This window comes from Tachyglossus aculeatus, chromosome 4 (genome assembly GCF_015852505.1).
Source record: "Tachyglossus aculeatus isolate mTacAcu1 chromosome 4, mTacAcu1.pri, whole genome shotgun sequence".
In the NCBI taxonomy this organism is placed as follows: domain Eukaryota; kingdom Metazoa; phylum Chordata; class Mammalia; order Monotremata; family Tachyglossidae; genus Tachyglossus; species Tachyglossus aculeatus.
Window position 1 is genome coordinate 43,210,258 of NC_052069.1, and position 24,018 is coordinate 43,234,275.

The 24,018-nt window shown below is 45.4% G+C and overlaps 1 protein-coding gene across 1 annotated transcript in view; it reads left to right on the forward strand.

The window, feature by feature from the left end:
• LRRC8B (leucine rich repeat containing 8 VRAC subunit B) overlaps positions 1 to 24,018 on the forward strand; it is an 88,723-nt gene that overhangs the window by 61,725 nt on the left and 2,980 nt on the right. Inside the window, exons 3-4 of the mRNA XM_038745525.1 lie at positions 11,972 to 12,101; positions 18,445 to 20,603. Coding sequence (XP_038601453.1) covers positions 18,471 to 20,603 — 2,133 coding nt within the window. The 5' untranslated portion in view covers positions 11,972 to 12,101; positions 18,445 to 18,470. The remainder of the gene's footprint in view (positions 1 to 11,971; positions 12,102 to 18,444; positions 20,604 to 24,018) is intronic.

The window sequence follows — 24,018 nt, forward strand, 5'->3', positions numbered from 1 at the left end:
ACGCTACCTTGCTGGTTCAATCTCTCATCCTATCCCGACTGGATTACTGCATCAGCCTCCTCTCTGATCTCCCATCCTCCTGTCTCTCCCTGCTTCAGCCTATACTTCACTCTGCTGCCTGAATTATCTTTCTACAGAAACGCTCTGGGCATGTCACTCCACTCCTCAAAAATATCCAGTGGTTGCCAGTCAACCTCCGTATCAAGCAAAAACTCCTCACTCTCGACTTCAAAGCTATCCATCACCTTGCCCCCTCCTACCTCACCTCCCTTCTCTCCTTCTCCAGCCCAGCCCGCACCCTCCGCTCCTCTGCCGCTAACCTCCTCACTCTTCCTCGTTCTCGCCTGTCCTGCCGTCGACCCCAGGCCCACGTCCTTCCCCTGGCCTGGAATGCCCTCCCTCCGCACATCCCCAAACTAGCTCTCTTCCTCCCTTCAAAGCCCTACTGAGAGCTCACCTCCTCCAGGAGGCCTTCCCATTCTAAGCCCCCCCATCCTCTGCTCCTCCTCTCCTCCCCATCGCCCCCACTCCCTCCCTCTGCTCTACCCCCTGCCCCTCCCCACAGCACTTATGTTTATTTGTACATATTTATTACTCTATTTTACTAATGATGTGTATATATCTATGTCTATTTTGATAATAATAATAATAATAATAATAATGGCATTTGTTAAGCGCTTACAATGTATGAAGCATTGTTCTAAGTGCTGGGGTGGATGCAAGGTGATCAGGTTGTTCTACGTGGGGCTCACAGTCTTAATCCCTATTTTACAGATGAGGTAACTGAGTCCCAGAGAAGTTAAGTGAATTCCCCACAGTCACACAGATGACAAGTGGCAGAGCTGGGATTAGAACCTGTGACCTCTGACTCCCAAGACCGTGCTCTTTCCACTGAGCCACGCTGCTTCTCTTTGATGTGATGGTATTGACACCTGTCTACTTGTTTTGTTTTGCTGTCTGTCTCCCCCTTCTAATCTGTGAGCCCGTTGTTGGGTAGGGACCGTCTCTATATGCTGCCATATTGTACTTTCCAAGTGCTTAGTACAGTACTCTGCACACAATAAGCGCTCAATAAATACGATTGAATGAATGAATGAATGAATGTTCCTTGCCAATTCTTCCCACTCCTCCCGCCCTCTTTTCTTTGACTGTGAGTCCCCTGTGGATTGTCTCTGTATGTTACCAAATTGTACTTTCCAAGCCCTTGGTACAGTGCTCTGCACACAGTAAGCGTCCAATAAATATGATTGAATGAATGACTAGGTACTGGATCATGGCCTTAGAGGATAGAGCATGGGCCTGGGAATCAGATGGGTTTTAATCCTGGCTTCACCACCTGTCTGCTGTGTGACCTTGGGTAAGTCACTGTACTTCTCTGTGCCTCAGTTCCCTCATCTGTAGATTGGGGATTAAGACTGTGAACCTTATGTGGGACAGGGACTGTGTCCAACCCGATTATCTTGTATCTACCCCCGCACTTAAAACAGTCCCTAGCACATAATGAGCACTTAATAAATATCATCATTATTGTCATGCTTGTACCTTTCGTCAGCCCTTAACACAGTGCTCTGCATCCAGCAGGTCCTCAATGAAAACTAACAATTGCATGAAAGAGATGCCCAAGGTATGGAATGGCAAATACCATCTTAGGTTCCTCAGAGAGGTTCTTGGATCCCTCTCCCTGAAGGATTTTCAAGATAGGATCAACAACTACAAATAAATCTCATTTCCCAGAGGACTTTTTCCCCTGGAAATCTCCTCTCTTTTTGGAAAGTAGTCCTTGTGGGTGTTGTCTGGGTTTTTTTCCATGATCTCTGCTGCCCTGACCTCCATCTGCTCCTACCAAGGCTGAAGAAGCTTCATGTCTCTTAAAAATCTTCCAAGTCAAGCAAACAGACTTGGCCAGGAGCCCCAGCTCTTTACCTCTCAGGGAAAAGATCCTTCATACACTTAATGGTGTTGTAATGGAATTCCCTTTCTCTAGAACATTGGTTATTAGCAAGAACTTGCCCCAGTCATTCGATTAGATTGTGATGTACCCGTTCCTCTCGCATGGGTGACATTGTAGCCTTGCCCATAGGCAGGAAATTGGGCCAGATAGTACCCAAAGTTCCGTTCATTTTAGGATTCAAAATACCAGTTAATCACACTTGGGTGGTTTTTTTTAAATTTTATTTTGTTGACTAATACAGTGAGGGTCTTGCCTGCCAATAAAGATTATGGGGAAGATGTCTAGCTCTAGCGTCGTCATTTCCTTTCTTAGGCCCTGGAGACCCAGGTTCTAATCCCAGTTCTACCCTAGCCCTGCTGTGCAACCTTGAGCAGGTCACTTAACCTCTCTTTGCCTCAGTTTCCTCACCTGAACAATAGGGATAAGAAACTGCCTAGCAAGCTCGGAGATTATGATTCCCATGAGGGACAGCGGCTGGATCTGATCTGATTTTGATCTATTCCAGGGTGTAGCCATAAAAAGCGTTTAATAAGTCCCGAAACTAAATTTAGAAACTTAAGGGTAGAATTGTCAAATAGATTCATGGACTTTGGTAAGCTTTTATGGTTTGGTGACGAAGGTTAAAAGTTATGGGAATAGAATTAGCACCATAAAAGTCTTTCACTTCAAATCGTTTCTTTGGTCTGATTTAGTATGCTCATACTAGGAACACAGATCTGACTTGGAATATTTCTTAAATGCTCGGTAAACACTAATTCTAGAGATAATGTCTTCAAAATGCACTACAAGAAAGGGTGAAGCTGCGAAAACCCCAATTAAGGACTGAAGTTATAAGTATTGTAAATTAACTTTAACATGTGCACAACTTTCCAGAGGCTTTAGGACCTCCATAAATCAATAAATGCAGCTTCTGTATGATTAAAGTTTCAGAAATCTGATTTGGTTAAAAATTTAGTAGGAGTGCTCTTTGTATAGGAAAATAAATAACTTATTTCCTGGTTTTTCATGGTGTTAGTCCAATCCCCTTCCCCTTATGGGCGAAAAATTGTAGATTCATTTGAAATCTTGTCAAGAGGAACTCTTAATAATTCTTATAGTAATTATTGTATATGTGCCAAGCACTGGTGTAAATACAGGATAATCAAATCCACACAGAGCTCACACTGTAAGTGGAGAAGCAGCGTTGCTCAGTGGAAAGAGCCCGGGCTTTGGAGTCAGAGGTCATGGGTTCAAATCCCGGCTCCACCACTTGCCAGCTGTGTGACTTTGGGCAAGTCGCTTAACTTCTCTTTGCCTCAGTTACCTCATCTGGAAAATGGGGATTAAGACTGTGAGCCCCCTGTGGGACAATCTGATCACCTTGTAACCTCCCCGGCGCTTAGAACAGTGCTTTGCACATAGCACTTAATAACTGCTATTATTATTATTATTATTAAATGAGAGGGAAAACAGGAATTTAACCTCCATTTTACAGATGAGGAAGCCAAGTCACTTAACTTCTCTGCACCTCAGCTACCTCATCTGTAAAATGGGGATAATGACTGTGAGCCCCCCGTGGGACAACCTGATCACCTTGTTACCTCCCCAGCGCTTAGAACAGTGCTTTGCACATAGTAAGTGCTTAATAAATGCTGTCATTATTATTATTATTATTATTAAATGAGAGGGAAAACGGGAATTTAACCTCCATTTTACAGATGAGGAAGCCGAGGCACATCAGAAGTGAAGTGACTTTCTCAAGGTGATGGAGTGAGCATTAGAACCCAGATCTCCTGGCTTCCATTCCTGTGCTCTTTCCACTTGATAATAATGGTGGTATTTGTTAAACCCTGACTACGTGCCAGGCACTGTACTAAGCGCTGGGGTGGATACAGACAAATCGGGTTGAACACAGTCCCTGTCCCACATGGGGATTAAAGTCTCCATCCCCATTTTACAGATGAGGTAACTGAGGCCCAGAGAAGTGAAGTGACTTGCTCGACGTCTCACAGCAGACAACTGGGGGAGCCGGGATTAGAATCCACCACCTTCTGACTCCCAAACCTGTGCTCTGCTTCTCAATTACCAAATTTGTGTGTGCGAGCTCCACATTTGCAAAACATCTAGTAAAGGAAAAGCCACGTGTAGAGCGGGGTTTCTCAGGTGTAAGCGCTGAAAGATTTCTGTCCAAGTTATTAAAAGGCTGCAGCTGCTGCTGAAAGGCAGCGGGGCAGGGAAAGGAGGAGGAGGGGGAGAGAAGAAAGAGGAGGAGGGTAAGTTGATGCGACTGTAAGTAGTCTTTTCTTTTCCTCTTTCCAAATTCTGTGGCTGCTTTGTTCCCAGCTTGTTACCCTTTGAGAAAAACACAGGACATGAGTCACAACTGTTCTGTTCCATGTCCATGCTCTTGGTCCCTTTCTATTCCCTAGGGCCTGCTCCCTTTTACAGCTCGTCATTCGTTCATTCAGTTGTATTTATTGAACACCTCCTGTGTGCAAACTGTACTAAGTGCTTGAACTCCATTGGTTCCATTGCCTTTTCTAACCCTGAAGCTTATAATAAAGCAGCATGGCTTAGAGGAAAGAGCTCGGGCTTGGGAGTCAGAGGTCATGGGTTCTAATCCCGGCTCCACCACTTGTCAGCTGTGTGACTTTGGGCAAGTCACCTAACTTCTCTGGGCCTCAGTTACCTCATCTGTAAAATGGGGATTCAGACTGTGGGACAACCTGAATGCCTTGCATCTACCATAGCGCTTCACAAATACCATCATCATTATTATTATTATTATTGTAATACTCAAGAACCTGCATTTTTCCCACCTGCCCATCATGTGACGAGGGTCTTCAGAGGGTTTGAAATTGTTTGGGAGTACTTTGGGGCTCTTTTGATTCCCCAGTTGCTGTTCTGTTCTTCCAGGGAAAAGCCAGGTCTCACTGTCTTGTCTTCCTGGAGCAAGTATCTTGTATTGGGTCTGCTCTCTGAATTTAATAATAATTGTGGTAGTCAGAGTGCTTATTACGTGTCAAGCACTCTTATAAGTGCTGGGGTAGATTCAAGTTAATCAGGTCAGACACAGCCCCTGTCCCATTGGGGCACACAAACTAAGTAGGAGGGAGAACAGAACAAATATATGTTTGTACAGATTTATTACTCTATTCATTTTACTTGTATAGAGTTACTAGTCTATTTATTTTGTAAATGATGTGCATCTAGCTTTATTTGTATTTACTGTGATGACCTGACACCTGGCCACATGTTTTGTTTTGTTGTCTGTCTCCCCCTTCTATACAGTGCCTGTTCCAGGCACTGTACCAAGTTCTGCGCAGGGAATGTGCCTGTTGTTGTATTGTACTCTCCCAGGTGCTTGGTACAGTGCTTTGCACACAGTAGGCCCTACTTCCCTTCAAGGCCCTACTGAGAGCTCACCTCCTCCAGGAGGCCTTCCCAGACTGAGCCCCTTCCTTCCTCTCCCCCTCGTCCCCCTCTCCATCCCCCCCCATCTTACCTCCTTCCCTTCCCCACAGCACCTGTATATATGTATATATGTTTGTACATATTTATTACTCTATTTATTTTACTTGTACATATCTATTCTATTTATTTTATTTTGTTAGTATGTTTGGTTTTGTTCTCTGTCTCCCCCTTTTAGACTGTGAGCCCACTGTTGGGTAGGGACTGTCTCTGTATGTTGCCAATTTGTACTTCCCAAGCGCTTAGTACAGTGCTCTGCACATAGTAAGTGCTCAGTAAATACGATTGATGATGATGAGTAAACACTCAATAAGTACGATTGAATGAATGAATGGATACAAGCAAATTGGGCTGGACACAGTCCCTGTCCCACATGGGGCTCACAGTCTCAATTCCCAATTTACAGATGAGAAGCAGCGTGGCTCAGTGGAAAGAGCCCGGGCTTTGGAGTCAGAGGTCATGGGTTCAAATCCCGGCTCCGCCAATTGTCAGCTGTGTGACTTTGGGCAAGTCACTTCACTTCTCTGTGCCTCAGTTACCTCATCTGGAAAATGGGGATTAAATCTGTGAGCCCCACGAGGGACAACCTGATCGCCTTGTAACCTCCCCAGCGCTTAGAACCGTGCTTTGCACATAGTAAGCGCTTAACAAATACCATCATCATCATCATAACTGAGGCACAGAGAAGTGAAGGGACTTGCCCAAGGTGACACAGCAGACAAGTGGTGGAGCCAGGATTAGAACCCATGACCTTCTGACTCCCAGGCTTGTGTTCTATCCACTCTGCTCTGCTGCTTCTCTCTTTGGATTTGGAGAACTGTCAAATGTGCCATTTGCAAGAAGTGGATGGAGCTGAAGAACCCATTTCATTCCTCTCCTAAGGACAGGCTGGAACCACCCTTCCTTCTTCAGAGAATTCAGCCATTCCCTTCCATTCACAAACATAGGAGATTTTGATGGTCCCACGTTGCTCTTCTAGGTTGGTGCTTCAAGCATTGTGGCTTAGTGGATAGAGCAGTGGCCCGGGTGTCAGAAGGACCTGGGTTCTAATTCTGACCCTTACCACATGTCTGCTATGTGACCTTGGGCAAGTCGTTTCACTTTAGTGGGCCTCAGTTATATCATCTGTAGAATGGGGATTGAGTGTGAGCCCTATGTGGGACAGGGATTGTGCCCAACCTGTTTAAATTGTAGCTACTCCAGCGCTTAGGACAGTGCTTGTCACATAGTAAGTGCTTATGTAACAGGAATAAGTCTGGGTTGGGTTTTTTTAGTGTTTCTGAGCATTTGGGTACTTCTTCAATCAATCAATGATATTGAGCACTTACTGTGTGCAGAGCACTGGAGTAATAATAATAATGGCATTTATTAAGTGCTTACTATGTGCAAAGCACTGTTCTAAGCACTGGAGAGGATACAAGATGATCAGATTGTCCTACGGGGGGCTCACAATCTTCATCCCCATTTTACAGATGAGGTAACTGAGGCACAGAGAAGTGAAGTGACTTGCCCAAAGTCACACAGCTGACAATTGGCGGAGCTGGGATTTGAACCCATGACCTCTGACTCCAAAGCCTGGGCTCTTTCCATTGAGCCACGGGACACTTGGAAGTGTACGGTACAATAGCATTGGTAGACACATGCCCTGCCCACAGGTAGTTTACAGATTTTTTTTTTATGGTATTTGTTAAGCGCTTACTATGAGCCAGTCACTTTTCTACACGTTGGAGTAGATACAGGGTAATCAGGTTGGACACAGTCCATGTCCCACATGGGGTTTACAGTCATAATCCCCATTTTACAGATGAGGTAACTGAGGCACAGAGAAGTTGTGGCTTGCCTAAGGTCATGCAGCAGACAAGTCGCAGAGCTGGGACTAGAACTCAGGTCTTTCTACCAGGCCCGTCCTCTATCCACTACTAGTTGTCTAATATTAATAATAACGCTGGTATTTGTTAAGCGCTTACTATGTGCGAAGCACTGTTCTAAGCACTGGGGGGGATACAAGGTGATCAGGTTGTCCCACATGGGGCTCACAGTCTTAATCCCCATTTTTACAGATGAGGGAACTGAGGCACAGAGAAGTTAAGTGACTTGCCCAAAGTCACACAGCGGACAAGTGGTGGAGCCAGGATTAGAACCTGTGACCTCTGACTCCCAAACCCGGGCTCTTTCCACTGAGCCACGCTGCTTCCCCAGTCTAGTATAATTAGAGTGGTTGCAATTTGTCTCATCACCTGGTGAGAGTATTTAGGATCATTTTCTTTCCTTCCATCATATTCATATACTCTGAAAATTAGTTTGGTTCTTATCCTTGCTTCTAATTGTGTGAACTTATCCCAGCCATTCTTTGAAATAGCTCCTGTTACCTGACTACTTCAAAGGTGAGTAGACATCAAAGGTTTGAAAGAGCGAAGAGTGTTAGATGTCAGTCATGTGAGGTTTCAAAAAGTGTCACTTTTCCTTTATGGTAAACAGAATAATAATAATAATGGCATTTATTAAGCGCTTACTATGGGGAAAGCACTGTTCTAAGCGCAGCGGAGGTTACAAGGTGATCAGATTGTCCCAAGGGGGGCTCACAGTCTTAATCCCCATTTTACAGATGAGGTAACTGAGGCACAGAGAAGTTAAGTGACTTGCCCAAAGTCCCACAGCTCAGAAGAACTGAGGACCAGAGAATAAAGTACCTAACCAATAAATAGTCAGTTATACCATATATTGGCACCAAGCTCACTGAGATTCTTGGCTGTCTCTCATTTTCTGTGCAAGATATCGTTCCCTGATCTTGCCAGGCTTCTGTGATTCGAAGGTCCATTGCAAGTTTTACACCACACAAATGAAATTTCAATTAGTAGGCTGTCTCCTGGGTTTACAAGTGGAGGACCGTAAGAGAAGTTTAACTCCCACTGCTATCTTGGACTGTTTTTAATATTTAGGGAGGAGAAGGAAAAACAGACCAAATTCAAATGCTTGCATTTTATCAACATCATAACTATACGGGTTTCTTAAATCCCAAGCAAATTGCCCCAGGAACCTAGATAAGCGCACCAACATTTTGGGACCTGAGCATGTGTATTCAAAGTTCTCCGTGTAGAGGGAGCCGGGAGGTGATCCTTTAGAGAGTCCACAAAGGATTATCGTCATTTTGACTGTACTTCCCAAGCGCTTAGTACAGTGCTCTGCACACGTAAGTGCTCAGTAAATACGATTGAATGAATGAATGAACTATCGCCCCTTTATCTGGCTAAATCTTTCAAGATGACTATACAAACTGCCACCAGCAACAGTGTCTTAATAATAATAATAATAATAATAATAATAATAATAATAATAATAATAATATTTGTTAATACTTTGTTAATAATAATAATTTGTTAATCAGATAATAATAATAATAATGACATTTATTAAGCACTTACTATGTGCAAAGCACTGTTCTAAGCGCTGGGGGGATACAAGGTGATCAGGTTGTCCCACATGGGAGCTACAGTCTTAATCCCCATTTTACAGATGAGGTAACAGGCACAGAGAAGTTAAGTGACTTGCTTAAAGTCACACAGCTGACAAGCGGCAGAGCTGGGATTAGAACCCATAACCTGTGACTCCCAAGCCCGGCCTCTTTCCACTGAGCTTACCATCATCATCGTCATCATCAATCGTATTTATTGAGCGCTTACTATGTGCAGAGCACTGTACTAAGCGCTTGGGATGTACAAATTGGCAACATATAGAGACAGTCCCTACCCAACATTGTTTAAGGGGTTTAAACTATATGAGTTGCCCATCTACCGACCAGGGGGAGGAGTGGGGAAGAGGAAGGTAAGACATCCTGTGAGCCTGGCACTTACCTCTTCTGGAGTGGCCTCTCTGTCTTCCCCATCATCGTCATCATCATCAATCGTATTTATTGAGCGCTTACTATGTGCAGAGCACTGTACTAGGTGCTTGGGAAGTACAAATTGGCAACATATGGAGACAGTCCCTACCCAACAGTGGGCTCACAGTCTGAAAAGGGGAGACAGAGAACAAAACCAAACATACTAACAAAATAAAATAAATAGAATAGATATGTACAAGTAAAATAAATAAATAAATATGTACAAACATATATACATATATACAGGTGCTGTGGGGAAGGGAAGGAGGTAAGATGGGGGACGAGGAGGGACGAGGGGGACCATCACCACAGTCAGTCATATTTGTAATAATAATAATAACAATAATAATGGTACTTATTAAGCCTTACTATGTACAAAGCACTGTTCTAAGCGCTGGGGAGGCTACAAGGTGATCAGGTTGTCCCATGTGGGCTCTTTCCACTGAGCCACGCTGCTTCTGCTTTATTGAGCACTTCCTATGTGCAGAGCACTGTATTAGGCACTTGGGAGAAGCAGCGTGGCTCAGTGGAAAGAGCCCGAGCTTTGGAGTCAGAGGTCAGGGGTTCAAATCTCTGCTCTGCCAATTGTCAGCTGGGTGACTTCGGGCAAGTCACTTAACTTCTCTGTGCCTCAGTTACCTCATCTGTAAAATGGGGATTAAGACTGTGAGCCCCCCGTGGGAAAACCCGATCACCTTGTAACCTCCCCAGAGCTTAGAACAGTGCTTTGCACATAAGTGCTTAATAAATGCTGCTATTATTATTGTTATTATTATTACAGACACAGTCTCTGCCCACAAGGAGCATACAGTCTAGAGGGGGAGACAGACATTAATGTAAATAAATTACAGATATAATAAATTACACCACCCATCCCAGAACTCCCCCGTGCCTCTTTTTCTGCCCCCCGGAGAGGCGGCCATCACAGGGGCTGGGGATTATGGAGGTGATGCCCCCAACAGACATGACCCCTCTTGAGGAGCTGGGACAGAGCCGCCGTGGTTTTTTCCTCTGCTTCCTCACGGTCCTACAGGGTTGAGGGCAGGTGGTGTGGTGTGGTCAGGCCCCAGTATTGTGAAGTCCATCCCCCCGCCTTACCTCCTTCCCTTCCCCACAGCACCTGTATATATGTATATATGTTTGTATGTATTTATTACTCTATTTTACTTGTACATATCTATTCTATTTATTTTATTATGTTAATATGTTTTGTTTTGTTCTCTGTCTCCCCCTTCTAGACTGTGAGCCCACTGTTGGGTAGGGACCATCTCTATATGTTGCCAACTTGTACTTCCCAAGCACTTAGTACAGTGCTCTGCACACAGTAAGCGCTCAATAAATACGATTGATTGATTGATGAGTGTGGCGTAGTAACGAAGCTGGGGATGTTGATGGACACAGTTCCAGCCAGGAGAAGTGTGTGACAGGGCAACAGGGATGGGGACGGGGAAGGAGACTGATGATGACTTTTCAGAAACATTCTCTTTCTCCATCTGTGTGCCCCGCTATATTTTCACTGCATCAGAAATTGACAGATCTTCCAATCAATCAATCAATTGTATTTATTGAGCGCTTACTGCGTGCAGAGCACTTTACTAAGCTCTTGGGAAGTACAAGTTGGCAACATATAGAGACAGTCCCTACCCAACAGTGGGCTCACAGTCTAGAAGACTAGACTAGAAGTCTAGAAGAATCAGATCCTGTCCGCGAGAACCAGTCAGAGAGCAGGGCTCACAGAACATGCTGGAAACCAACCCCTTCAACTGGGTAGGGTGCAGTCAGATAAGGATGCCCATAATCCAATCAGACGTACCTTAGGTAATGTGCACCTGACTCATGCACCCCCTTCAGACAACTGGCAGAGAATGAGTTAACAAGGAGACAGGACCGGAGAAAGTCTGAAACATCTTTCCCTCCATCACCCCCCAACCAAATCCCTTGCCCTTGAATTTCAAAGCTTTGCCCAAAGTGGTAATTATTCCCATCTCCTTCCAGCTGGTTCCAGTCTCCTGAAGCATTTTATTTATTTTATTTTGTTAATATATGTTGCCAACTTGTACTTCCCAAGTGCTTAGTACAGTGCTCTGCAAACAGTAAGCGCTCAATAAATATGATTGAATGAATGAATATGTTTTGTTCTCTGCCTCCCCCTTCTAGACTGTGAGCCCACTGTTGGGTAGGGACCGCCTCTATATCTTGCCAACTTGTACTTCCCAAGCGCTTAGTACAGTGCTCTGCACACAGTAAGTGCTCAATAAATACGATTGATTGATTGATTCTGTGAAATGTAGTTCCCAGGAAGGAAACTACGTTCCTTTCTTCCCATTTCAACTTCAGTTCCACGTTTAATAGGGTCTGAGTGCTTAGACAACTAAGCTCTGCCAACAAATATTTGGAGATTTAACAAGGATCTTCGGGATACAATGCATTTTGAACAGCTTCTCGTTATGTATGAAACAAGCTATTTCCATTTTTTATTTACAGGATATTTGTGTCTAGAGAATTGTTTAGCTCATCGAAAACAGTTTGCACAACAATCATCGTCAAGAACTATCGAATATGTAAAGAAAGCATTCTTCAATTCATTTTAGAGCAAGGCAAAGTGCTTGTTTACTAGGTCGTCTCTCAAACTTATAAGTATCTTGACGGAGATTGACATTCGGTGTTTTTTTTTGTTTGAATTGCCATAGTGACTTCAAGATGCCCGTATGTTCCCGTCCAGAATGAAGACCAATGCAGAGATGGTGTTTCTAAGGACTTACAAAAGGTGTAGGCCTCCTGATTGAGATGTTCCTCTGTCTTATTCATTTGGCCGGGACAGTAAGTAGAAATGTTAAAGATGCAATAGTTCCACAAATCTGAACTGTGCTTCTTGGGAGCAGTGGGTAAAAATCATATTTCTGAACATGGAAGCCAAGTTAAATATCACTGTGGGTGTTGAAGCACTTTCCCCTTGGAGTGGGCAGTCAGCAGATTTTGGACTTGAAGCATTATATGTAAAATGAACTCTTAAGTCATTAGCATTGTGGAGATTCCTTGACTGTAGTAGCCTTTTGGGTCGCCGTGAGGATTAGAGCCTGAAAATTCACCTTCAACTGACATGAAGGAATCCAGATCCAAGGCTGGTACAGAACTAAGAGAAGCAGCATAGCCCAGTAGAAAAAGCACGGGCTTTGGAGTCAAAGGTCATGGGTTCGAATGCCGGCTCCGCCACATGTCTGCTGTGTAACCTTGGGCAAGTCACTTAACTTCTCTGAGCCTCAGTTACCTCATCTGTAAATTGGGGATGAAGACTGTGAGCCCCCCGTGGGACAACCTGATCACCTTTTACCCCCCCCCAGCACTTAGAACAGTGCTTTGCACATAGTGAGCGCTTAACAAATGCCATTATTAATTAATTAATTGACTGATGAAAAGTTAATCTAACTGTAGTGAGAGGTACTCTTTTATCTTGCGGCCTCCTCCTTACCCCCTCACTCTCATGGCAGTCACATCAATTAGCCCCCGCACTCAGGAGGGAGAGAGATTTACCCCTAAGTGCCCCCTCCCTGAGGGAAGTTTGTTTAAACAGGTACTACTACTACTACTACTACTAATAATAATAATAATGGTATTTATTAAGCCCTTACTATGTGCAAAGCAGTGTTCTAAGCGCTGGGGAAGTTACAAGGTGATCAGGTTGTCCCATGTGGGGCTCACAGTCTAGAAGGGGGGGAGACAGACAACAAAACAAAACATGTAGACGGGTGACAAAATTGACAGAACAAATGGAATTAAAGCTATATGCACATCATTAACAAAATAAATAGAATAGTAAGTATGTACAAGTAAAATATTGTAATAAATCTGTACAAATATATACACAAGTGCTGTGGGGAGGGGAAGGAGGTAGGGCGGGGGGTGGGTGAGCTCTTAGTAGGGCTTTGAAGGGAGGAAGAGAGCTAGCTTGGCGGATGCGTGGAGGGAGGGCATTCCAGGACAGGCAAAGGACGTGGGCTGGAGGACGACAGCGGGATGGGCGAGAACGAGGCCCAGTGAGGAGGTTAGCGGCAGAGGAGCGGAGGGTGCGGGCTGGGCTGGAGAGGGAGAGAAGGAGAGAAGGCAAGCACTGTTAATTTGGCCGGAAACAGTCCCTGTCCCATTTGGGGGCTCACCGTCTTAAGTAGGAGAGAGAACAGAGATTGAATCCCCATTTTACAGTTGAGGAAACTGAGGCACGGAGAAGTTAAGTGACTTGCCAAGGGTCAGACAGCAAGAAATGGGCAGAGCCTGGATTAGAAACCCAGGTCCACTGCTCTTTTTGGGCAGTGAATGCATCTATTTATTGTTATATTGGTACTCTCCCAAGCGCTCAGTGCACTGCTCTGCACATAAACAGCATGAAGCAGCTGGCTCAGTGGAAGGAGCACAGGATTTGGAGTCAGTGGTCATGGGTTCAAATCCTGGATCCGCCAATTGCCAGCTGTGTGATTTTGGGCAAGTCACTTAACTTCTCTGTGCCTCAGTTACCTCATCTGGAAAATGGGGATTGACTGTGAGTCCCCCGTGGGACAACCTGATCACCTTGGATCAGGATCACCTGATCCAGCGCTTAGAACAGTGCTTTGCACATAGTAAGCGCTTAACAAATACCATCATTATTATTGTAGCCTCCCCAGCACTTAGAACAGTGCTTTGCACATAGTAAGTGCTTAACAAATTCCATTATTATTATTATTATAACCATTCAATAAAATATGATTGAGTGAATGAATGAACTAGACCATTTCTCTCTTCCCACTCACCCTCTCCCTAACAAACCAACAAACCAAAAAAGCCCAGTCGCTTTACAATGCAACATTCTTAAAGCTGGGAGGGAGAGAGAGAAAATGGAAGATGTGAGATTTGTGTCCCCCTGTTTCTTTAGCCCACAGATGGCTGTTGTTAAATAGCAATGGGGGCTTGTGTAGCCCCTAGAGAATCTCTGTTAGACTATGCGCTGGGAATCTAAATGTCCATCTGTTCCTGGCTGTCCCTCGGGCAAGTTGTTTAATGTCTCTTTGATTTGATTTCTTCATCGTTCCACCTGCCAGTCTGTTGTGAACCAAGGCTTGCTTTACTAGTGAATTAAAAAAAAAACACACAAACCTAAACCGGTATGACTCATCAAATAGATGTAAAGGCATTTGTTTTTCCTCTGGATGGTTCTTGAATTGTTAGAGGACCTTCTAACTTGTTTTCTTGAAGAGGAAGTATTATTTTAATAATGCTGGGAACTCTCAGTGACTAAATGATTTTACCATAAACTTTGATTGAGAAAAAGCACCCTAATCCCCAAAGCAACCCAACGTCTCTGTGGGAGTGGGATTTCTCTCTCTGTGGCAATCGTGTGTATGCAACTACGTTGTGGCCATTTAGGTAACTGTTCTTATCGCTCACCAATATTTAAAATACTCTTGTTTCATCATTGGCTCCAAGAGATGACTCTTAAAGATAAGGAAGGCTTTGGGAAATGCACTTTGTATTTAGTGAGCATGAAGATGTTGCACAGGGATCTTCCAGAGAGGAAGTTGCTAAAAGTAGAGGGATCTTTAAAATTTGAAATAACCACATTTTTCAAAACCGCACTTAATAAATAATGATAGCATTTATTAAGCGCTTACTATGTGCAAAGCACTGTTCTAAGCGCTGGGGAGGTTACAAGGTGATCATGTTGTCCCACAGGGGGCTCACACTCTTAATCCCCACTTTGCAGATAAGGTAACTGAGGCCCAGAGAAGTTAAGTGACTTGCCCAAAGTCACACAGCTGACAATTGGCGGAGCCTGGGTTTGAACCCATGACCTCTGACTCCAAAGCCCGGGCTCTTTCCAATGAGCCACGCTGCTTCTGCTTGGTCTGGAAGTGTTGTGTGAGCAAATACTGGTCAGCTGTGTGACTTTGGACAAGTCACTTCACTTCTCTGTGCCTCAGTTACCTCATCTGGAAAATGGGGATTAAGACTGTGAGCCCCACGTGGGACAACCTAATCACCTTGTAACCTCCTCAGCGCTTAGAACAGTGCTTTGCACATAGTAAGCGCTTAATAAATGCCATTATTAAATACTCCAGTGTCAATTTGAACTGCGTAGCCCACAGATTGCCTTTGGTTATCAGACCATCAAGTTGGACTTATCAGAACAAGTGACCGTTTTTCCCCACATTTTGCATCCAGCTGTTAATGATGTGCATATAGCTTTAATTCTATTTGTTCTGACAACTTTGACACCTGTCTACATGTTTTGTTGTTTGTCTCCCCCTTCCAGACTGTGAGCCCATTTTTGGGTAGGGTCCGTCTTTGTATGTTGCCAACTTGTACTTCCCAAGCGCCTAGTACAGTGTTCTGCACACAGTAAGCACTCAATAAATACGATTGAATGAATGAATGAATGAATGCTGAGGCTGGGAGGAACTCGTGATAGAGAAAAGGTTTGCACTAGACCAGAGTAACTCTGGAAAAGTCCCATCCTATGTCATCCCAGTTCTAAAATGTCCTGAGGGTCTGGTTGGCTTTAGGAGTAGTTTATTTTAAGTCTGTTCTGGGGAGAGCCAGGATTATTATTAGTATTATTATTGTATTTGTTGAGCACTTATATGTCAATTACTACTTTAAGCACCAGGGTAGATTCAAGATAATAAGGTTGGTCACAGTCCCTATCCCTCATGAGGCTCATAGTCTAGGAGGGAGGACAGATATTGAATCCCGATTTAACAGGTGAGGAAATTTGGGAACAAAAAAGTTGTGACTTGCCTAAGGTCCCACTGCAGAGAAGTGGCGGAGCTGGAATTCGAACCCAGGTCCTTTGACTCACGGGCCCATGCTCTTTCCAGTAGACCACGTTATTTATCAGGCAGAACTAAATGTCCAAGGGTGGATCTCCTGGTGGGCGGGCATTCACTTTACTCCATCTTCCTCGTCGTCTCTCTCCAGACTTCTTCAGAGTTTGAGATTGTGTCATCAATCTGTCAATGATATTTATTGAACGCTTACTGTGTGCAGAGCACTGTACTAAGCACTTGGGAGAGTACACTACAACAGAGTTGATATATTCCCTGTCCTCAACGAGCTCACATTCTGGAGGGAGAGACAGACATTATTATAAATAAATAAATTACAGATATGCACGTAAGTGTTGTGGGGCCGAGGGAGGGACGAATAAAGTATGCAAATCTAAATGCCAGGGCGGTGCAGAAGGGAGTGGGAGAAGAGGAAATGAGGCGTAGTCAGGGAAAGGCCTCTTGGAGATATGTTTTTTAATAAGGCTTTGAAGGTGGTGATCGTCTGTCAGATATGCAGAGGGAGGGAGTTCCAAGGAAGAGGCTGTAGGTCGGCAGCCAGATAGATGAGATTGCGTTAGAGTGAGCAGTTTGGCATTAAAGAGAAGTAGAGAAGCAGCGTGGCTCAGTGGAAAGAGCATGGGCTTTGGAGACAGAGGTCATGGCTTCAAATGCCGGCTCCACCACTGGTCAGCTGTGTGACTTTGGGCAAGTCACTTCACTTCTCTGTGCCTCAGTTACCTCATCTGGAAAATAAGACTGTGAGCCCCACGTGGGACAACCAGATCACCTTGTAACTTCCCCAGCGCTTAGAACAGTGCTTTGCACATAGTAAGTTCTTAATAAATGCCATGATTATTATTATTATAAAAGGAGCAAAGTTCTAGTAGGAAATATTGGAGGTAAAGTGAGAGGGGGCAATGTGATTGAGTGCTTCAAGGCTGACGGTAAGGAGTTTCTGTTTGATTCGGACATTCATTCATTCAATCGTATTTATTCATTCAGTCGTATTTATTGAGCGCTTACTGTGTGCAGAGCACTGTACTAAGCCCTTGGGAAGTACAAGTCGGCAACATATAGAGATGATCCCTACCCAACAATGGGCTCACAGTCTAGAAGGTCCAGACGTGGACGGGCCACCACTGGAGGTTCTCAAGGAGTGGGGAAGCATAGATTCAGTGACTTTATAGAAAAATGATCTGGGCATCAGAGTGAAGTGTGGACCAGAGTGAGGAGAGACAAGAGGCAGGGAGGTCAGCAAGGAGGCTGAGACAGTAATCAGGGTGGGATAGGGTTAACATGGAAGCAGTTTGGATGGAGAGGAAAGGGCAGATTTTAGTAATATTGTGAAGGTGGAACCCATAGGATTTGGTGACAGATTAAATATGTGGGTCGAAGGAGAGGTGAGTGGAGATTAATGCGTGGTGGTTTCAGTTTTCTCAGTAAAGTGGCCAGTCATTGGCAGCAGGAGATGGGGAAGGTAGGGGCCAGGGCATTTGAAGAGGGAGTTAAATTTTGGAAACTGGCGAGGGTATTGGGCTTGGGAGTTGACAAGGATAGAAAAATAATGTTGGTGGGCAGAGGAGAGGGCGGAGCTAAAGCAAGCAAGCATGAATTTGAGGTGGATGAGGTCGGCCTGGTATCTGGATTCCTGTCGGCAGCACTCTGTGGCTCATGCACAAGGGCGAAAGAAGCAGACTGTGGAAGTGATCCAGGGCTGTGGGGTAGTGGTTACGGCAAGGGGAGCGAGTGAATTGAGCTCATCAGAGGGCGTGTTCATTCATTCAGTCATATTTATTGAGCGCTTACTCTGTGCAGAGCACTGGACTTAGTACTTGGGAACGACAAGCAGGCAACATAACAAAGTACTTAAAACAGTGTGGCCTAGTGGAAAGAGGAAGGGCCTCAGAATCTGAGGACCTGGGTCCTAATCCAGGTTCTGCTAATTGCTCTGCCAATTGCTTGCTATGTGACCTTGGAACACTCACTTAACTTCTCTGTGCCTCAGTTTCCTCAGCAGTACAAATGGGGTTACCTGTTCTCCCTTGTACTCAGACTGCGAACGCCTCGTGGGACAGGGACCTAATTAGCCCATATCTACTCCAGCGCTTAGAGCTGTAACCGCTGTTGGGTAGGGACCATCTCTATATGTTGCCAACCTGTACTTCCCAAGCGCTTAGTACAGTGCTCTGCCCACAGTAAGCGCTCAATAAATACGATTGAATGAATGAATGGAGCAGTGTTAGACCTATAGAAAGCGCTTAACAAGTACCGTAAAACAGACGGAAGGAGTTCACAGTCCCGCTTTGTAGATGGAAAAGGCCCACCGTTTCCCCTTCTTTCATGGCGATCTTTTCTTTTCCTTCCAGGTGCTGCTGCCGGCCAAGCCTACGTCATGATTACGCTAACGGAACTGAAATACTTGGCCGACGCCCAGTCCTCCTACCAAATACTGAAACCATGGTGGGACGTCTTCTGGTACTACATCACCCTGATCATGTTACTGGTGGCCGTGCTGGCCGGGGCCCTCCAGCTGACGCAAAGCAGAGTCCTCTGCTGTCTTCCTTGTAAAGTGGAGTTGGACAATCACTGCGCAGTGCCTTGGGATCTGCCGCAAGCGGGCCCGAACGCGTCCTCCGTTCCCGCGATCGCGCGGCCCTTCCGGATCCAGACCGACCTGCACCGCCAGCAGTATTCCTACATCGACGCCGTCTGCTACGAGAAACAGCTCCACTGGTTCGCCAAGTTCTTCCCCTACCTCGTGCTCCTGCACACACTCATCTTCGCCGCCTGCAGTAACTTCTGGCTCCACTACCCCAGCACCAGCTCCAGGCTGGAGCACTTCGTCGCCATCCTGCACAAGTGCTTCGACTCCCCGTGGACCACCCGGGCCCTGTCGGAGACGGTGGCGGAGCAGTCCGGGAGACCCCCGGCCTTCGCCAAGTCCAAGGTCCTGCTCTCGTCCTCGGGGAGCTCGGCGGACACCGAGGCCGGTAAGCAGTCGGTCTCCTACGGCCAGCCGGGCCTGGAGCCGTCGGGCCTCGAGGGCGCGACCTCCAGCGTCTTGGACAAAAAGGAAGGGGAACAGGCCAAGGCCATATTCGAAAAGGTGAAGAGATTCAGGACGCACGTGGAGCAGAAGGACATCATCTACTGCGTGTATATGAAGCAGATCGTGGTCAAAGTCATTCTTTTCATCCTGATCATCACTTACGTCCCCTATTTCCTCACCTACATCACCCTGGAGATCGACTGTGCGGTCGACGTCCAGGCCTTTACGGGGTACAAGCGTTACCAGTGCGTCTATTCCCTAGCGGAGATCTTCAAGGTCCTAGCCTCGTTCTACGTCATCTTGGTCATCCTCTACGGCCTCACCTCATCTTACAGTTTGTGGTGGATGTTGAGGAGCTCCCTGAAGCAGTATTCCTTCGAGGCACTGAGAGAGAAAAGCAACTACAGCGACATCCCCGACGTCAAGAACGACTTCGCGTTCATCCTCCACCTCGCGGACCAGTACGACCCCCTGTACTCCAAACGCTTCTCCATATTCCTGTCAGAGGTGAGCGAGAACAAGCTCAAGCAAATCAACCTCAACAACGAATGGACGGTGGAGAAGCTGAAGAGCAGGCTGGTGAAGAACGCCCAGGACAAGACGGAATTACACCTTTTTATGTTAAGCGGCCTGCCGGACAACGTCTTCGAGCTGACCGAAATAGACGTGCTTAGCCTGGAGCTGATTCCCGAGGTCAAGCTGCCCGCCACCGTGTCTCAGCTGGTCAATCTCAAAGAGTTGCACCTCTACCATTCCTCACTGGTGGTGGACCACCCGGCCCTGGACTTCCTGGAGGAAAATTTGAAAATCCTGCGCCTGAAATTTACCGACCTGGCCAAAATCCCCCGGTGGGTGTTTCACCTGAGGAACCTCAGGGAGCTCTATTTGTCCGGCTGCCTCCTCCCCGAGAACCTGAGTTCTTTGCAGAGCGACGGCTTTCAGGAGCTAAAGAACCTCAGGACGCTGTACTTGAAGAGCTGCCTCTCCCGGATACCTCAGGCTGTCACGGACCTGCTGCCTTCTCTGCAGAAGCTGTCTCTTGATAACGAGGGCAACAAGCTGGTGGTTCTGAACAACCTGAAAAAACTGATGAACCTGAAAAGCCTGGAACTGATCAACTGTGACCTGGAGCGGATTCCGCACTCCATTTTCAGCCTGAACAATTTGCATGAAATAGACCTGAAGGAAAACAACCTCAAAACGGTGGAGGAGATCATTAGCTTTCAGCATCTGCAGCACCTCTCTTGCTTGAAGCTGTGGCACAACAACATCGCCTATATTCCCGCCCAGGTGGGCTCCCTCTCCAACCTGGAACAGCTCTTCCTAAGCCATAACAATATCGAGAATTTGCCCTTGCAGCTTTTCTTGTGCACTAAGCTCTATCATTTGGATCTCAGCTCAAATAACCTAACCTTTATTCCGGAGGAAATCCAATATTTGAGTAACCTCCAGTACTTTGCTGTGACAAACAATAATGTGAGTAGTTTCATGTTTTGTGCTTTTTTTTAAACCTGCTTAAATTCCTGCCAGAGTGAAACTTGCTCTTCTTTTCGTTGGGGAGCGGGCCTGATGGGACGTCTGTTGGGAGAACAGACATTTTAAAAAAACACTGGAGGAATTAGTCATTACCCTACAGGTGATGCGGGGAGGAAGTAATGAAATGTCCATGTCTGAAGGAAGACTGGATCATCTTAGAGACACAGTAACTTAGACCCAGAAATTGGCCAGCTGACCTAAGGAAGGCTTTCATGGTTTTAGAGGAGAAGGAAAACCTGGCACCTGCAGGCCTGAAGCAGAGCCCGTTGTTGGGTAGCGACTGTCTCTATATGTTGCTGACTTGTTCTTCCCAAGCACTTGGTAGAGTTCTCTGCACACAGTAAGCGTTCAATAAATATGATCGAATGAATGAATGAGCTATGGAAACCCTTTGTTGGCACTGTACAAATGAAGGGCCATCAGAGAGAGGTTTTCTAGATAAACTTTGAAGGCAGAAGAAACACTACTGGCTACGAGGGAGGAAAAAAAGTCAGATTTATCAGTGGCCATGGGAAAAACTGGTACAAAGTTGGACCATGAAGGCACAACATGGATTATCCGTAATCGTTCGATGGTATTTGAGCGCTTACTATGCACAGAGCATTGTACTAAGTACTTGGAAGAGTACAGTACAACAGTTAGACAAGTTTCCTGCCCACAGTGACCTTGTGGTCTAGAGGGAGAGACAAACATTAAATTATATATAAATTACTTCTTTATATTAAAGATATACACATAGGTGCTCTGGGGTTGAGGACTGTGTGATTATCAAATGCCCAAATAATAATAATAATGATGGTATTTGTTAAGCGCTTACTATGTGCCAAGCACTGTTCTAAATGCTGGGGAGGTTACAAGGTGATCAGGTTGTCCCAGCGGGGAGCTCTCAGTCTTCATCCCCATTTTACAGATGAGATATCTGAGGCACAGAGAAGTTAAGTGACTGGCCCAAAGTCACACAGTCAGGTCAGAGATCCAAGGGCATAGATGATGCAGAAGGGAGAGGGAGCTGAGGTAAAGAGGGCTTGTTCCAGGAAGGCTTTTGGGAGGAGGAGTGACCAGCTTCTGTTAAAATGAATCGAAGAGCTTACTGTTTCCTCGACCTTCTGCATTTTAGTTCATTGTTCAGTAATAAGCAGAGCAATCCTCAACCAGTAATTAGGGAATGGCAGGGCAAAATGGCGAGGTGCCAGAAAGCAAAGGTCTTCTTGATTTTTCGGGCAAGATAATTAATGACTCTTGGCCTCTGCTCTCAGACTTTGGGCCCTCTTGAAAGACTAGATCTGATTTGAAGGGGAAGAGAATCTATAAAAGGGGAAAGAATTCAGGAATGAGAAAGTTACAGTTCTAGAGACCCTCCTGCAGGTTTTACTGTTAATGTAAACCATAAGTAGCTATTGGACAAACATAATTTTTCAGAATATGCTTGTTTCAGCATAATCTCCGTGAAAGACTTAAGGAATTTGGCACTATTGTACCAAATGTAATCAATATGATCAATTTGGGGAGTATTTTAATGAAGGAGAATATTTGCTTCTTTCATTCATTCATTCAGTCGTATTTATTGAGCGCTTATTGTGTGCATAGCACTGGACTAAGCACTTGGGAAGTACCACATATAGAGACGGTCCCTACCCAACAACAGGCTCACGGTCTAGAAGGGGGAGACAGACAACAAAACAAAACATGTGGACAGGTGTCAAGTCGTCAGAACAAATAGAATTAAAGCTTAGATGCGCATCAGTCACAAAATAAATAGAATAGTAATTATGTACAAGTAAAATAGAGTAATAAATCCATACAAACTTATATACAGGTGCTGTGGGGAGGGGAAGGAGGTAGGGTGGGGGGGATAGGGAGGAGGAGAGGAAAGAGGGGGCTCAGTCTGGGAAGGCCTCTTGGAGGAGGTGAGCTCTCAGAAGGGCTTTGAAAGGAAGAAGACAGCTAGCTTGGCGGAGGGAGGGCATTCCAGGCCAGGGGGAGGATGTGGGTTGGGGGTCGACGGCGGGACAGGTGAGAACGAGGTACAGTGAGGGCGTATATTTGGTGGTGGACATTTTTGCCTAGTATTGAGCAAGCAGTCTCAAGACCAACTAACATTTATGCCACCAGATGAATTTGCTACTTGAAATGGCCCACTGTTAGTGGGAGTTCATGGAAATTCAAATCTAGCGCTGAGATGGCCTGACTTGCCTGGCCTACCCTGATCCTTGTCCTCCACCCTAATGTCATAGTGATGGGCGATCCTTTAGCGTGGCCCAGTGGAAAGAGCACGGTTCTGGGAGTCAGAGAACATGGGTTCTAATCCTGGCTCTGCCACATATCTGTTGTGTGACCTAGGGCAAGTCACTTCCCTTCTCTGAGCCTCAGTTACCTCATCTGTAAAATGGGGATTAAGACTGTGAGCCCCATGGGGGACCTAACTTGTCTACCCCAGTGCTTAATACAGTGCTCGGCTCATAGTAAGCGCTTAATAAATACCACGATTAGTCTTCTAGACTGTGAGCCCGTTGTTGGGTAGGGGCCGTCTCCATATGTTGCCGATTTGTACTTCCCAAGCGCTTACTACAGTAGTCTGCACACAGTAAGTGCTCAATAAATACTATTTATTTATTTTTAGAAATCAATTCTATTCATTCAGGTTTTGACACCTGTCTGCATGTTTTGTTCTGTTGTCTGTCTCCCCCTTCTAGACTGTGAGCCCGTTTTTGGGTAGGGACCGTCTCTGTATGTTGCTGACTTGTATTTCCCAAGCGCTTAGTACAGTGCCCTTCACACAGTAAGCTCTTAATAAATGTGATCGAATGAATGAATAAATAAATACGATTGAATGAATGAATGATTATTATTATTATTCCCATCCCAACCCACAGCTGCTCAGAGATCCAGTAACCAAAAGATCAGGGTCAAAACAAAAGGAGAACTGATCAATGGTGGTAGGGTATCACGCTGCCAGAATACGACTGATTCTTCATGCCCATGTCCATGAGCCACAGGCCGTCAAACGGGCTTTAAAATGAGTCAGAAAACATCCAAATGCAGAAAGACAGCATCAGCAGGTTTTCCATTTTATTTTTTAATGACTTTGGGGGGAGCCACATTCTAGCAAGTAAAAAAAGCTTGGATGGGAAGAAAACCCAAGAGGCAAAAGAGTTCCAGAAAACTGGTTGAAAATATTCTGCTGGCGTTTGCACAGAATACCAGTGGATAGAGAGGGTGAGAAAGGTCATCAGACGCAAATGACCAAACTTGAAAATATCCAGTAGTGTTTGGGGCTAATGGGAAATTACAAAAAGTGGAAGTTTGGCCAGATCACCAAAGAGGAGTATAAATAGTATATTCAGAATTGAGATAA